The sequence below is a fragment of the Melozone crissalis genome, unplaced genomic scaffold (assembly GCF_028551555.1).
Source record: "Melozone crissalis strain CALT ecotype California unplaced genomic scaffold, PUWL_Pcris_2 ptg000313l_1, whole genome shotgun sequence".
Lineage (NCBI taxonomy): Eukaryota > Metazoa > Chordata > Aves > Passeriformes > Passerellidae > Melozone > Melozone crissalis.
Window position 1 is genome coordinate 104,427 of NW_026536064.1, and position 15,576 is coordinate 120,002.

At 55.4% G+C, this 15,576-nt stretch overlaps 1 protein-coding gene and 1 pseudogene across 1 annotated transcript in view; both read right to left on the reverse strand.

The window, feature by feature from the left end:
• Nucleotides 1–181: 181 nt before the first annotated feature.
• LOC128949829 (zinc finger protein 850-like) lies at nucleotides 182–4,290 on the reverse strand (annotated as a pseudogene).
• Nucleotides 4,291–6,778: 2,488 nt separating this feature from the next.
• Nucleotides 6,779–15,576, reverse strand: part of LOC128949835 (uncharacterized) — a 55,876-nt gene continuing 47,078 nt past the window's right edge. The window contains 3 exon segments of the mRNA XM_054294694.1: nucleotides 6,779–7,534; nucleotides 9,057–9,909; nucleotides 12,564–13,864. Of these exon segments, the coding sequence (XP_054150669.1) occupies nucleotides 6,779–7,534; nucleotides 9,057–9,909; nucleotides 12,564–13,864 (2,910 nt within the window).

The window sequence follows — 15,576 nt, forward strand, 5'->3', positions numbered from 1 at the left end:
CCCGGAGGATGTGGAGCCCCCAGCCAGGTGTGCTGCAAGCAGGAGTCAAGGGGGCTCTGCCCCCTGGGCTCACTGGGCATCGTCCAGAGCAGATCCTCCCGTGTGAGATGGAGCTGAAGCAGCGCACGGAGCTCTTCCCACCCAGGGCAGCCCTCAGTGTTGGCTCTTCTGGTGTCTGGTCAGGGCAGAGGTTTTAGAGAAGCTCTTCCCACACTGGGGACACTTGTGGAGTCTCTCCCTGGTGTGGATCTTCTGGTGGGACACCAGCCCTGAGCTCTGTGAGAAGCTCTTCCCACACTGGGGACACTTCTAGGGTCTGTCCCCAGAGTGGACCCTCCTGTGTCTGACCAGATTTGAGTTCTGCTTGAATCCAACTCCACAATCGGGACAGCAGAAGGGCCTCTCGTCCGTGTGGATGCGCTGGTGCCTGATGAGATCATAGGAGGTGTTAAAGCCACTCTTGCACTGATCACACTCGTAGGGCCTCTCCCCGGTGTGGCTCCTCAGGTGCACAGTCAGGTGGGAGCTGTTAGTGTAGCTCTTCCCACACTGGGGACACTCATAGGGCCTCTCCCCGGTGTGGATCCTCCTGTGTGTGACCAGAGCTGAGTTGTGCTTGAATCCCATCCCACAATCAGGACAGCGGAAGGGCCTCTCGTCCGTGTGGATGCGCTGGTGACGGAGGAGATGGGACGAGGTGTTAAAGCCCTTCTTGCACTGATCACACTCATAGGGCCTCTCCCCTGTGTGGCTCCTCAGGTGGACAGTCAGGCTGAAGCTCTCTCTGAATCCCTTCCCACACTGGGGACACTCGTGTGGTCTCTCCCCGGTGTGGATGCGCCGGTGGACGATGAGGTTGGAGTTGTGCCTGAATCCCTTCCCACAGTCACGGCAGTGGAACGGCCTCTCTTCAGTGTGAATGAGCTGGTGGCTAAGGAGGTTGGAGCTGCTCAGGAACCTCTTCTGGCACTGATCACACTCGTAGGGCCTCTCCCCGGTGTGGCTCTTCAGGTGGACAGTCAGGCTGGAGCTCTCTCTGAAGCTCTTGCCACACTCCCCACACTCATAGGGCCTCTCCCCAGTGTGGATTCGCTGGTGGATGACTAGTCTGGACCTTTGCCTGAATCCCTTTCTACAATCAGGACAGCAAAATGGCCGCTCGTCGGTGTGAATGCGCTGGTGACTGACGAGATGGGAATTGGTGTAAAACCTCTGATGGCATTCATTACACTCATAGGGCCTCTCCCCCGTGTGGCTCCTCAGGTGGACATTCAGGCGGGATCTCCTCCTGAAGCTGCTCCCACACTGGGAGCACTTGTGGGGCTTCTCCTGCCCACCCTGGAGCTGCTCATGGACTCCCAGCTCTGAGCTCTGACCCTGGTCCAGGGTGGGTTTTTCCCCCTCAGATCCCGTGTGGATTCTCTGGTGCACAATCAGGCAGGATCTCCTCCTGAAGCTCTTCCCACACTCGGAGCACTTGTGGGGCTTCTCCTGCCCACCCTGCAGCTGCTCATGGAGCCCCAGCTCGGATCTCTGAGCCCCTCCATGGCCCACGCTGGCTCTTTCCCCCTCGGATCCCCGCGCTCTGCCTTTGCAGCCCCTCCTGCTCAGGGATCTCCGCGCCTTCTCCTCCCCGTTGGCTTCTCCCTGCCGAGCCGTGGAGCCGCTCCAAACGGCCTCTGCCACCAGCTCCTCGCTGCTCTCCATGCTCAGCTCCTGCTCGGGGGGAGCAAGGACAAGGACACGATGGGATTTGCCCCCATGGGGACAAGGACACGATGGGATTTGCCCCCGTGGGGACAAGGACACGATGGGATTTGCGCCCATGGGGACAAGGACACGATGGGATTTGCCCCCATGGGCACAAGGACACGATGGGATTTGCCTCCCCTGCCTCACAAAAAACCCTCCCGGAGACCCCCGCGATGGGGTCGGGCCCAGCTCCCCCTCTCCGCTCACCTGCGGCCTCCGGGCGGCGATGCCGGCGGGGCCGGGGCAGCTGCGGCCGGAGCGGGGGAACCGCGTGGGGTTGGGGCGCCTCTTCCTCCCGCGCTTCCTGTTCCTTTGTCCCTCCTTTTCCTTTTCCTTTATCTGTCCTCTTTCCTTTGTCCCTCCTTTTCCTTTGTCCCTCCTCTTCCTCCTCCTCCTTCTCCCCCTCCTCTTCCTCCCGCTCCTCCTACGCTCCGAGTCCGGCCCGGGCAGCGCCGGCACCAAAATACAGGGGGGGTGAGGGCGTGGTTATGCAAATCCGGGAGCGATCGCGCGCTGGGATTGGTTGGAGGGAGGAGCGCGGGGTGTGCTCGGTGACGTCATTGCTGGGGTGGAACTGGAGCGTCCGGAGAGAGCGGACCGGGAATGGGGACCGGGAATGGGAACAGGGACGGGAAATGGGGAGCGGGAATGGGGAGCGGGAATCGGGACAGGGAATGGGGACAGGGAATGGGAATCGGGTCCGGGAATGGGGACATGGACCGGGAATGGGGACAAGGAATGGGGCCTGGGAATGGAACCGTGAATGCGGACAGGGAGCGGGATTGGCGAGAGGGAATGGTGACCTGGAATGCGGACAAGGAATGGGAACAGCGAATTGGGACCAGTATTGGAAACAGGGACCGGGAATGGGGACAGGGAATGGAGGCAGGGAATGGGGACCCAGCCTGGGGATAAGGACTGGGAATGGGGACCAGTATCGGGGACCCAGATTGGGGAGAAGGAGCAGAAATGGTAATGGGGACACGGAATGGGGACCATGGGGAGCCCAAATTCCTGGGCAAGCCCTAAATCTTTCCCAGGAACCCTCAACTCCCCCTGGCCCAGCATCCTCCTCATCCCCTGGAAGATCCCCCCATGTCCACATCCTTGTCTTCGTTCAACATCTTTATTATTAACCTCGGATTTAGAAAGGTGTATAAAAATAACATAGAGAAATAAAAGGAAAATCCAGGCCATGCGGAGCCAGGAGGATGTGGAGCCCCCAGCCAGGTGTGCTGCAAGCAGGAGTCAAGGGGGCTCTGCCCACCTGGGCTCAAGGGGATCATCCAGAGCAGATCCTCCTGTGTGAGATGGAGCTGGAGAAGCCCATGGAGCTCTTTCCAAACAGGGCTGCCCTCAGTGCTTGCTCTTTTGGTGTCTGGTCAAGCTGGAGATTTGACAAAAGCTCTTCCCACACTGGGGACACTCGTGGGGTCTCTCTCCGGTGTGGATTCGCCGGTGGGTGATGAGTGTGCTCTTCTGAGTGAAGCCCTTCCCGCAGTCACGGCAGCGGAACGGTTTCTCCTCGGTGTGGATGAGCTGGTGACGGAGGAGACAAGCGCTCCTCAGGAACCTCTTCTCACACTGATCACACTCGTAGGGCCTCTCCCCGGTGTGGATGCGTTGGTGGGCGACGAGTTCGGCCTTGTGCCTGAAGCTCTTCCCACAGTCAGGGCAGCGGAAGGGCCTCTCGTCCGTGTGTGAGCGCTGGTGCATGTGGAGATGGGAGCTGCTCTGAAACGTCTTCTGGCACTGGTCACACTCGTACGGTCGTTCCCCAGTGTGGCTCCTCTGGTGGTAAATCAGGTGGGACTTGTACATGAAGCTCTTCCCACACTCTCCACACTCGTGGGGCCTCTCCCCGGTGTGGCTCCTCAGGTGTTAAACCAGGCTGGAGTTGTTGGTGAAGCTCTTCCCACACTGAGGACACTCGCGGGGTCTCTCCCCAGTGTGGATGTTCTGGTGGACGATGAGGGCGGAGTTGTACTTGAAACCCATCCCACAATCAGGACAGCGGAACGGCCTCTCCTTGGTGTGGATGCGCTGGTGCTTGAGGAGATCCCCACTGCTCGGGAACCTCTTCTTGCACTGATCACACTTGTAGGGCCTCTCCCCGGTGTGGGTCCTCTGGTGGACAGTCAGGTGGGAGCTTGAGGTGAAGCCCTTCCCACACTCCCCACACTTGTAGGGTGTGTCCCCAGTGTGGAGGCGCCGGTGGGTGATGAGGTGGCAGTTGTGCCTGAATCCCTTCCCACAGTCAGGACAGCGGAACGGTCGCTCGTCGGTGTGGATGATCTGGTGCGCACGAAGAGTGGCGCTGCTCTGAAACCTCTTCTTGCACACATCACACTCGTAGGGCTTCTGCCCCGTGTGGATCATCTGGTGTTTAACAAAGGTGGAGATGCTCAGGAACCTCTTCTTGCACTGATCACACTCGTAGGGCTTCTCCCCAGTGTGGATGTGCAGGTGCAAGATGAGGGCAGAGCTGCCCCTAAAGCCCTTCCCACAATCAGGGCAGCGGAATGGCCTCTCGCCGGTGTGGATCCGCTGGTGCCTGTGGAGCTCGGAGCTGGTCCGGAACCTCTTCTGGCACTGATCGCACTCGTAGGGCCTCTCCTCAGTGTGAATGCACTGGTGCTTGCGGAGCTCACCACTGCTCTGAAACCTCTTCTTACACTGATCACACTCATAGGGTCGTTCCCCTGTGTGGTTCCTCAGGTGGACAGTAAGGTAGGATTTCCTGGTGAACCTCTTCCCACATTCGGAGCACTTGTGGGGCTTCTCCTCCCCACCCTGGAGCTGCTCATGGACTCCCAGCTCTGAGCTCTGACCCTGGTCCAGGGTGGGTTTTTCCACCTCAGATCCCGTGTGGATTCTCTGGTGCACAATCAGGCAGGATATCCTCCTGAAGCTCTTCCCACACTCGGAGCACTTGTGGGGCTTCTCCTGCCCACCCTGCAGCTGCTCATGGAGCCCCAGCTCGGATCTCTGAGCCCCTCCATGGCCCAGGCTGGCTCTTTCCCCCTCGGATCCCCGCGCTCTGCCTTTGCAGCCCCTCCTGCTCAGGGATCTCCGCGCCTTCTCCTCCCCGTTGGCTTCTCCCTGCCGAGCCGTGGAGCCGCTCCAAACGGCCTCTGCCACCAGCTCCTCGCTGCTCTCCATGCTCAGCTCCTGCTCTGGGGGAGCAAGGACAAGGACACGATGGGATTTGCCCCCGTGCGGAGAAGGACACGATGGGATTTGCCTCCCCTGCCCCACAAAAACCCTCCCGGAGACCCCCGCGATGGGGTCGGGCCGAGCTCCCCCTCTCCGCTCACCTGCGGCCTCCGGGGGGCGATGCCGGCGGGGTCGGGGCAGCAGCGGCCGGAGCGCGGGAACCGCGTGGTGTTGGGGCGCCTCTTCCTCCCAGTGCTCCTCTTCCGTTGTCCCTCCTCTTCTTTTCTCCCTCCTTTACCTCTTTCTTTTTCTCTCCTCTTGCTTTGTCCCGCCTCTTCCTCCCGCTCTTCCTCTTCCTTCGTCCCGCCTCTTCCTTTGTCTCTCCTTTTACCGTTTCCTTTCTCTCCCCTCTTTCCTTGTCCCTCCTCTTCCTTTGTCCCTCCTCTTCCTCCCCCTTCTTTCCTCACCCCTCCTCTTGCTCCCGCTCCTCCTCCGCTCCGAGTCCGGCTCGGGCAGCGCCGGCGCCCAAATGCAGGAGGGGAGCGAGGGCGTGGTTATGCAAATTAGGAAGGAATCGCGCGCTGCGATTGGTGCGTGAGGAGCGCGGGGTTTGCTCGGTGACGTCATGGCGGGAACGGGAAATCGGGACGGGGAATGAGGACCGGGAACGGAAAAGGGACCCTGTGGCGGTCTCAGGGGTCCCAAGATGACAGAAGAGATGAAAATTTCGACTCCATGATTTTTTTTTCAGAAAGCTAATTCATTACTTTATTATTGATATAATATATTAGAAGAAACTTCTGTATTAAAATTATACCAGGTTTATAGAACACAAGGATTTCATCGGAAAGCTGGAAAATAATAGAAAATTATTATGATAAAATCTGATGAGTGAACAGAGACCTGCGAGAGTCAAATTTTAATTGTTCAGTAATTAAAAATAACTATATTAAAGCAATCAAGGCAAAATTGCCGCATTCCACAGCAGCAGATCATTAGTGTTTATTTTAAATCTTGAGGCCTCTCAGCTCCTCAAGAGGAAAAGATCCAAAGGAAAAGATTCTTTAATACAATATTTCTGTGACAGGAGCGTGAATACTGGACTGGGAATGCAGGAGAGGGACTGGGATTGGGATCAGGAATCAGAAAATGGGAACAGGACAGGGAATAGAGAAAGAAGAATTAGGGACTGGAATAGGAAAATGGAAACAGGACAGGAAATAGAGAAATGGGAATTAGGGACTGGAATAGGAAAAGGAGAACAAAACAGGAAATAGAGAAATGGGAATTTGGGACTGGAACAGGAAAATGGGAACAGGACAGGGAATACGGGAATGGCAACCAGACAGAGAATATGGGACAGGGACAAGTATTGAGACAGGAATGGGATCTGGACTCGGATGAGAGCAGGACCCTGGACAGGGGACAGCAGGAACCAGGACGGGAGGACGTGGGGACACTGCCAGGGCAGGGGGTCCTTGATCTGCTGCCCCAGATGGAGCTGCTGGGCCTGGGGTGCCCAAAGCCCTGAGGAACCCCCAAATCTGTCCCAGGAACCCTCACCTCCCTCTGGCCCAGCATCCTACTCATCCCCTGGAAGATCCCCCCATGTCCACATCGTCCTCTTGGTTCAACGTCGTTATTATTAACTTCGGATTTAGAGGGGTGCATAAAAATACCAAGGAGAAATAAAAAGGAAATCCAGGCCACGAGGAGCCAGGAGGATGTGGAGCCCCCAGCCAGGTGTGCTGCAAGCAGGAGTCAAGGGGGCTCTGCCCACCTGGGCTCACTGGGGACCATCCAGAGCAGATCCTCCCGTGTGAGATGGAGCTGGAGCAGCACACAGAGCTCTTCCCACCCAGGTCTGCCCTCAGTGCTGGCTCTGTAGGTGTCTGGTCAAGCGGGAAATTCGAGAAAAGCTCTTCCCACACTGGGAACACTTGTGGGATCTCTCCCCGGTGTGGATACTCCTGTGTGTGACCAGATTTGTGTTCAGCTTGAATCCCACCCCACAATCGGGACAGCGGAAGGGCCTCTCGTCCGTGTGGATGCGCTGGTGGTTGAGGAGATCAGACGAGGTGTAAAAGCCCTTCTGGCACTGATCACACTCGTAGGGCCTCTCCCCAGTGTGGCTTCTCAGGTGGACAGTCAGGCTGGAGCTGTGGGTGAAAATCTTCCCACACTGGGGACACTCGTGGGGTCTCTCCCCGGTGTGGATGCGCCGGTGGACGATGAGTTTGGAGTTGTGCCTGAATCCCTTCCCATGCTCACGGCAGTGGAACGGCTTCTCCTCGGTGTGAATGAGCTGGTGGCTGAGGAGATGGGAGCTGCTCTGAAACCTCTTCTGGCACTGACCACACTCGTAGGGCCTCTCCCCGGTGTGGATGCGGCGGTGCCTGTTGAGGTGGGAGACGCTTTTGTAGCCCTTCCCGCAGTCGGGGCACTGGAAGGGCCTCTCGTCTGTGTGTGAGCGCTGGTGCACCAGGAGATCAGAGCTGGTCACAAACCTCTTCTGGCACTGATCACACTCGTAGGGCCTCTGCCCCGTGTGGCTCCTCTGGTGGACAGTCAGGTTGGATCTCCACCTGAAGCTCTTCCCACACTCGGAGCACCTGTGGGGCTTCTCCTGCCCACCCTGGAGCTGCTCATGGAGCCCCAGCTCGGATCTCTGAGCCCCTCCATGGCCCAGGCTGGCTCTTGCCCCCTCGGATCCCCGCGCTCCGCCTTTGCAGCCCCTCCTGCTCAGGGATCTCCGCGGCTTCTCCTCCCCGTTGGCTTCTCCCTGCCGAGCCGTGGAGCCGCTCCAAACGGCCTCTGCCACCAGCTCCTCGCTGCTCTCCATGCTCAGCTCCTGCTCTGGGGGAGCAAGGACAAGGACACGATGGGATTTGCACCCGTGGGGACAAGGACACGATGGGATTTGCCCGCATGGGGAGAAGGACACGATGGGATTTGCCCCCATGGGGACAAAGACACGATGGGATTTGCCTCCGTGGGGACAAGGACACGATGGGATTTGCCCGCATGGGGAGAAGGACACGATGGGATTTGCCCCCATGGGGACAAAGACACGATGGGATTTGCCCCCGTGGGGACAAGGACACGATGGGATTTGCCTCCCCTGCCACACAAAAAACCCTCTCGGAGACCCCCGCGATGGGGTCGGGCCGAGCTCCCCCTCTCCGCTCACCTGCGGGCTCCGGGGGGCGATCCCGGCGGGGCCGGGGCAGCTGCGGCCGGAGTGCGGGAACCGCGTGGTGTTGGGGCGCCTCTTCCTCCCGGTGTTCCTGTTCCGTTGTCCCTCCTCTTCCTCCCCCTCCTTCTCCCCCTCCTCTTCCTCCCGCTCCTCCTCCGCTCCGAGTCCCGCCCGGGCAGCGCCGGAATCCAAAATACAGGAAAGGTAAGGGCGTGGTCATGCAAATCCAAGACCGATCGCGCGCTGGGATTGGTGGGAGGGAGTAGCGCAGGGTGTGCTCTGTGACGTCATGGCGGGGGGGCAGCCGGAGCGTCCGGAGAGGGCGGAGCGGGAAAGGGGACCGGGAATGGAGAACGGGAATGGGAATGGGGACCGGGAATAGGGACAAGGAATGGGGACTGGGAATACAAATGCAACCGGGAATGTGGACAGGGAGCGGGATTGGGGACAGGGAATGGGGACCGGTAATGCGGACCAGGAACGGGATCAGGGAATGGGGACCCGTATTGGGGACAGGGACCGGGAATGGGGACAGGGAATGGAGGCAGGGAATGGGGACCCAGACTGGGGAGAAGGAGCGGGAATGGGGACAGGGAATGGGGACCATGGGGTGCCCAAAGTCCTAAGGAAACCCCAAATCAGTCCCAGGAACCCTCAACTCCCTCTGGCCCAGCATCCCCCTCATCCCCTGGAAGATCCCCCCATGTCCACATCCTCATCTTGGTTCAACGTCTTTATTATTAACCTCGGATATAGAAAGGTGTATAAAAATAACAAAGAGAAATCAAAAGGAAATACAGGCCATGAGGAGCCAGGAGGATGTGGAGCCCCCAGCCAGGTGTGCTGCAAGCAGGAGTGAAGGGGCTCTGCCCACCTGGGCTCACTGGGGACCATCCAGAGCAGATCCTCCCGTGTGAGATGGAGCTGGAGAAGCCCACGGAGCTCTTCCCACCCAGGGCTGACCTCAGTGCTGGCTCTTCTGGTGTCTGGTCAAGGTAGAGGTTTTAGAGAAGCTCTTCCCACACTGGGGACACATGTGGAGTCTCTCCCTGGTGTGGATCTTCTGGTGGGACACCAGCTCTGAGCTCTGCGAGAAGCTCTTCCCACACTGGGAACACTTGTAGGGTCTTTCCCCACTATGGACCCTCCTGTGTCTGACCAGACTTGAATTCTGCCTGAATCCCACCCCACAATCAGGAGAGCGGAAGGGCCTCTCGTCCGTGTGGATGCGCTGGTGCTTGAGGAGATCAGACGAGGTGTAAAAGCCCTTCTTGCACTGATCACACTCGTAGGGCCTCTCTCCGGTGTGGCTTCTGAGGTGACCAGTCAGATGGGAGCTCTGGTTGAAACTCTTCCCACACTGGGGACATTCATAGGGCCTCTCCCCGGTGTGGATGCGCCGGTGACTGTTGAGGTGGGAGTTGCGTCTAAAACTCTGTCCACAGTCACAGCACTGGAACGGCCTCTCCCCGGTGTGGATGAGCTGGTGACGGAGGAGCTTGGAGCTGCTAAGGAACCTCATCTGGCACTGACCACACTCGTAGGGCCTCTCCCCGGAGTGGATGCGCCGGTGCCTCTTGAGGTCGGAGACGCTTTTGAAGCGCTTCCCGCAGTCGGGGCACTGGAAGGGCCTCTCGTCTGTGTGTGAGCGCTGGTGCACCAGGAGATCAGAGCTGGTCACAAACCTCTTCTGGCACTGATCACACTCGTAGGGCCTCTGCCCCGTGTGGCTCCTCAGGTGGACAGTCAGGTTGGATCTCCACCTGAAGCTCTTCCCACACTCGGAGCACTTGTGGGGCTTCTCCTCCCCACCCTGGAGCTGCTCATGGAGCCCCAGCTCGGATCTCTGAGCCCCTCCATGGCCCAGGCTGGCTCTTTCCCCCTCGGATCCCCGCGCTCTGCCTTTGCAGCCCCTCCTGCTCAGGGATCTCCGCGGCTTCTCCTCCCCGTTGGCTTCTCCCTGCCGAGCCGTGGAGCCGCTCCAAACGGCCTCTGCCACCAGCTCCTCGCTGCTCTCCATGCTCAGCTCCTGCTCGGGGGGAGCAAGGACAAGGACACGATGGGATTTGCCTCCGTGGGGACAAGGACACGATGGGATTTGCCCCCATGGGGACAAGGACACGATGGGATTTGCGCCCATGGGGACAAGGACACGATGGGATTTGCCCCCGTGGGGACAAGGACAGGATGGGATTTGCGCCCATGGGGACAAGGACACAATGGGATTTGCCCCACATTTGAGGATGAGATTTGGGATTTGGTATTTGCCCCAGAATTCAGGATGGGATTTACCCCACAAGGACACGATGGGATTTGCCCCACAATTCAGGACGGCATTTGGGATTTGCCCCCATCCCTGGACAGGATTTGCCCCCACCCCCCTTTTTTCGCCCCCAGGCCGGGCTGGCAGCTGCCCCAGCACACAGAGGGTTAAAAGGGGCCCTGCCTTCCTCCAGATTTCCTGAAAAATCTCTTTTTTTAGGGTTTTTTCCCCTCTCCTGAGCAGCTGAGGAGCGTCTGGGGAAAAGATAAACAATAATTATCTGCAGCTGTGGAATGCAATAGGCACGGCCGGGATTGGGCCGCACTGGTTGTTTTTTATTTGTATTTAATTTGTTTTGAATTCATGGCCAATCACGGGGAGCAGGCTCGGATTCTCTCAGGTTCAGCAGCTTTTGTTATCATTCCTTTCAGGGTTTTTTCCTTTTGCGCCTTCTAACGAAATCTTTTCTTCTTTTTTTGGTATGGTTTTAATGTATAATTTTCTTTTAATATATATCTTTATATATACAATTTTAATTAATATCTATATTAATACATAGAGTTTTAATATATAATTTTCTTTAGGTAGAATATATATCTTAAAAATATAACTTAAATTATTATATAAATATATAGTTTTAATATATAATTTTCTTTAAATATGATAGAATATAACAAGATAATAAATACATTTTAATTATTATATTAATAAAAAGAAAATAAATACATTTTAATTATTATATTAATATATATAACTTTAATATACGATTTTCTGTTAATATAATATACACCATAAAAAAATTATTTTTTGTGTAATATATATCAAAAAAATAATAAATCAGCCCTATAAAATAGTAAATAATAACTAATAGAAATTAATAGATCTGTCGTCCCAGTTCATTCCCAATGCTCCCAGTACCGCTCCCAGTGCTCCCAGTTCCCTTCCAGCGCTCCCAGTATCGCTCCTGGCATCGCTCCCAGCGCTCCCAGTAAGACCGAGCTCCCCCATCCGCGCTCACCTGCGGGCTCCGGGGGTGATGCGGCCGCTCTTCCTCCCGCTCCTCCTCTTCCTCTGTCTCTCCTCTTCCTCCTCCTGCTCCTCCCGTGTCCGTCCTCCTCCTCTTCCTCCTCCTGTCGCGCTCCTGCTCCTCCTTTCCTTCCTCCTCAGTCCCTCCTCTTCCTCCCGCGCCTCCTTCTCTCCCTCCTCTCTGCACTGGGAGCGATACTGGGAGCGATACTAGGAGGGAACTGGGAGCGCTGGGAGCGAACAGCGCCGGGCGGCGGGAGGGGCCGGCCTGAGTGGGCGTGGTTATGCAAATCCAAGACCGATCGCGCGCTGCGATTGGTGGGCGGGAGGAGCGCGGGGTTTGCCCGGCGACGTCATGGCGAGAGGCGGGGGCTGAAGCGTCCGGAGAGAGCGGAGCGGGAATGGAGACCGGGAATGGGGACCGGGAATGGGGACCGGGAATAGGAATGGGAATGGGGAACGGGAATGGGAACGGTGACCGGGAATGGAGACATGGACCAGGAATCGGGACAAGGAATGGGGACTGGTAATGGAACCGGAAATGCGGACAGGGAGCGTGATTGGGGACAGGGAATGGGGAACGGGAATTCAGACCAGGAATGGGAACAGGGAATGGGGACCAGTATTTGGGACAGGGACCACGAATGGGGACAAGGAATGGAGGCAGGGAATAGGAACCCAGACTGGGGATAAGGACCGGGAATGGGGACAGGGAATGGGGACCATGGGGTTCCCTAGGTCCTAAGGAAGCCCCAAATCTGTCCCAGGAACACTCAACTCCCCCTGGCCCAGCATCCCCCTCATCCCCTGGAAGATCTCCCCCAAGTCCACATCCTGGTATTCGTTCAACATCTTTATTCTTCACCTCGGATTTAGAAAGGTGTATAAAAAAAACAAAGAGAAATCAAAAGGAAATCCAGGCCACGAGGAGCCAGGAGGATGTGGAGTCCCCAGCCAGGTGTGCTGCAAGCAGGAGTCAAGGGGGTTCTGCCCACCTGGGCTCACTGGGCACCATCCAGAGCAGATCCTCCTGAGTGACATGGAGCTGCAGCAGCGCACGGAGCTCTGCCCAATCAGGGCTGCCCTCAGTGCTGGCTCTGTAGGTGTCTGGTGAAGGCAGAGGTTTTAGAGAAGCTCTTCCCACACTGGGGACAGTCGTGGGGTCTATCCCCAGTGTGGACCCTCCTGTGTCTGACCAGAGTTGAGTTGTGCTTGAATCCCACCCCACAATCGGGACAGCGGAAGGGCCTCTCGTCCGTGTGGATGCGCTGGTGCTTGAGGAGAACAGACGAGGTGTAAAAGCTCTTCTGGCACTGATCACACTCGTAGGGCCTCTCCCCGGTGTGGCTCCTCAGGTGGACAGTCAGGTTGGAGCTCTGGGTGAAGCTCTTCCCACACTGGGGACACTCATAGGGTCTCTCCCCGGTGTGGATCCTCCTGTGTGTGACCAGATGTGAGTTGTGCTTGAATCCCACCCCACAATCGGGACAGCGGAAGGGCCTCTCGTCCGTGTGGATGCGCTGGTGCTTGAGGAGAACAGACGAGGTGTAAAAGCTCTTCTGGCACTGATCACACTCGTAGGGCCTCTCCCCGGTGTGGCTCCTCAGGTGCACAGTCAGGTGGGAGGTCTCTCTGAATCCCTTCCCACACTGGGGACATTCGTGGGTTCTGTCCCCAGTGTGGATGCGCCGGTGGGTGATGAGGTTGGAGTTGCGTCTGAAACCCTGCCCGCACTCACGGCAGTGGAACGGCCTCACCTCGGTGTGAATGAGCTGGTGACTGCGGAGATGGGAGCTGCTCAGGAACCTCATCTGGCACTGATCACACTCATAGGGCCTCTCCCCAGTGTGGCTCCTCAGGTGCACAGTCAGGCTGGAGCTCTCTCTGAAGCCCTTCCCACATTGGGGACACTCGTAGGGCCGCTCCCCAGTGTGGATGCACCGGTGCCTGATGAGGGCAGAGTTGTCCCTGAATCCCCTCCCACACTCACGGCAGTGGAACGGCTTCTCCTCGGTGTGAATGAGCTGGTGACGGAGGAGCTCGGAGCTGGTCAGGAACCTCTTCTGGCACTGATCACACTCGTAGGGCCTCTCCCCGGTGTGGCTCCTCAGGTGGACAGTCAGGCTGGAGCTCTCTCTGAAGCTCCTCCCACACTCCCCACACTCATAGGGCCTCTCCCCAGTGTGGATTCGCTGGTGGATGACGAGGTCGGACCTTTGCCGGAATCCCTTTCCACAATCAGGACAGCAAAATGGCCGCTCGTCGGTGTGAATGCGCTGGTGACGGACGAGATGGGAATTGGCGTAAAACCTCTGATGGCATTCATCACACTCGTAGGGCTTCTCCCCCGTGTGCCTCCTCAGGTGGGCATTCAGGTTGGATCTCCTCCTGAAGCTGCTCCCACACTCGGAGCACTTGTGGGGCTTCTCCTCCCGACCCTGGAGCTGCTCATGGAGCCCCAGCTCGGATCTCTGAGCCCCTCCATGGCCCACGCTGGCTCTTGCCCCCTCGGATCCCCGCGCTCCGCCTTTGCAGCCCCTCCTGCTCAGGGATCTCCGCGGCTTCTCCTCCCCGTTGGCTTCTCCCTGCCGAGCCGTGGAGCCGCTCCAAACGGCCTCTGCCACCAGCTCCTCGCTGCTCTCCATGCTCAGCTCCTGCTCGGGGGGAGCAAGGACAAGGACACGATGGGATTTGCCCCCGTGGGGACAAGGACACGATGGGATTTGCCCCCGTGGGGACAAGGACACGATGGGATTTGCCCCACAGCTGAGGATGAGATTTGGGATTTGGGATTTGCCCCACTATTCAGGATGGGATTTATCCCACAAGTTCAGGAAGGGATTTGCCCCACAATTCAGGGTGGGATTTGTGATTTGCCCCACAAGGACACGATGGGATTTGCCCCACAATTCAGGACGGCATTTCAGATTTGCCCCCATCCCTGGACAGGATTTGCCCCCACCCCCCTTTTTCCCCCCCAGGCCGGGCTGGCAGCTGCCCCTGCACACAGAGGGTTAAAAGGGGCCCTGCCTTCCTCAAGATTTCCTGAAAAATCTCTTTCTTTAGGGTTTTTTCCCCTCTCCTGAGCAGCTGAGGAGCCTCTGAGGAAAAGATAAACAAGAATTATCTGCGGCTGTGGAATGCAACAGGCGCCGCCGGGATTGGGCCGCTCTGGGTGTTTTTAATTTGTTTTAAATTTGTTTTTAATTCATGGCAAATCACGGGGAGCGGACTCAGATTCTCTCAGGGTCAGCAGCTTTTGTTATCATTCCTTTAAGGATTCTTTCCTTTTAAATCTTCTAGAGAAATCTTTTCTTCTATTTTTAGTACGGTTTTAATGTAAAATTTTCTTTTCATATAAAATATATCTCTATATATACAATTTTAATAAATATCTATATTAATACATACAGTTATAATATATTATTTTCTTTAAATACAATATACATTTTAAAAATATAATTTCAATTAATGTATTAGTTTAGATAGTTTCAATATACAATTCTCTTTAAATATAATAGAATATAAAAAGATAATAAATACATTTTCATTAATATATAATTGTATATATTTTTAGTATATGGTTGTCTTTTAATATAATATATAGCATAAAATAACAAATATATTTTTAAGTAAGATATATTGTTTTATTAAAATATTTTCTCTTATTAGAATATATATATTAAAATAATAAATATAATTTTAATTAAGATCTCTATTAATATCTATAGTTTTAATAAATAATTATATTTTAATATATATCATAAAATAACAACTATAATTCCTATTAATATGTATAATCTTTAAATTTATTTTTATTTTTATATAATATATATCATTAAAAATATATTTTAAGTTAATATATATTACAATAGAGAGAGTTTTAATATAGAATTTTCTTTTAATATAATATTTATCATGAAATAAAACATTTTAATGTAATATACATCATAAAATACTAAATCAGCCCTATAAAATAATAAATAATAACAAATACAAAATAATAAATCAGCGCTCCCAGTTCCCTCCCAGCGCTCCCAGTACCGCTCCCAGCGCTCCCAGCGCTCCCAGTAAGACCGAGCTCCCCCATCCGCGCTCACCTGCGGGCTCCGGGGGTGATGCGGCCGCTCTTCCTCCCGCTCCTCCTCTTCCTCCTCCTGCTCCTCCCGTGTCCCTCCTCCTC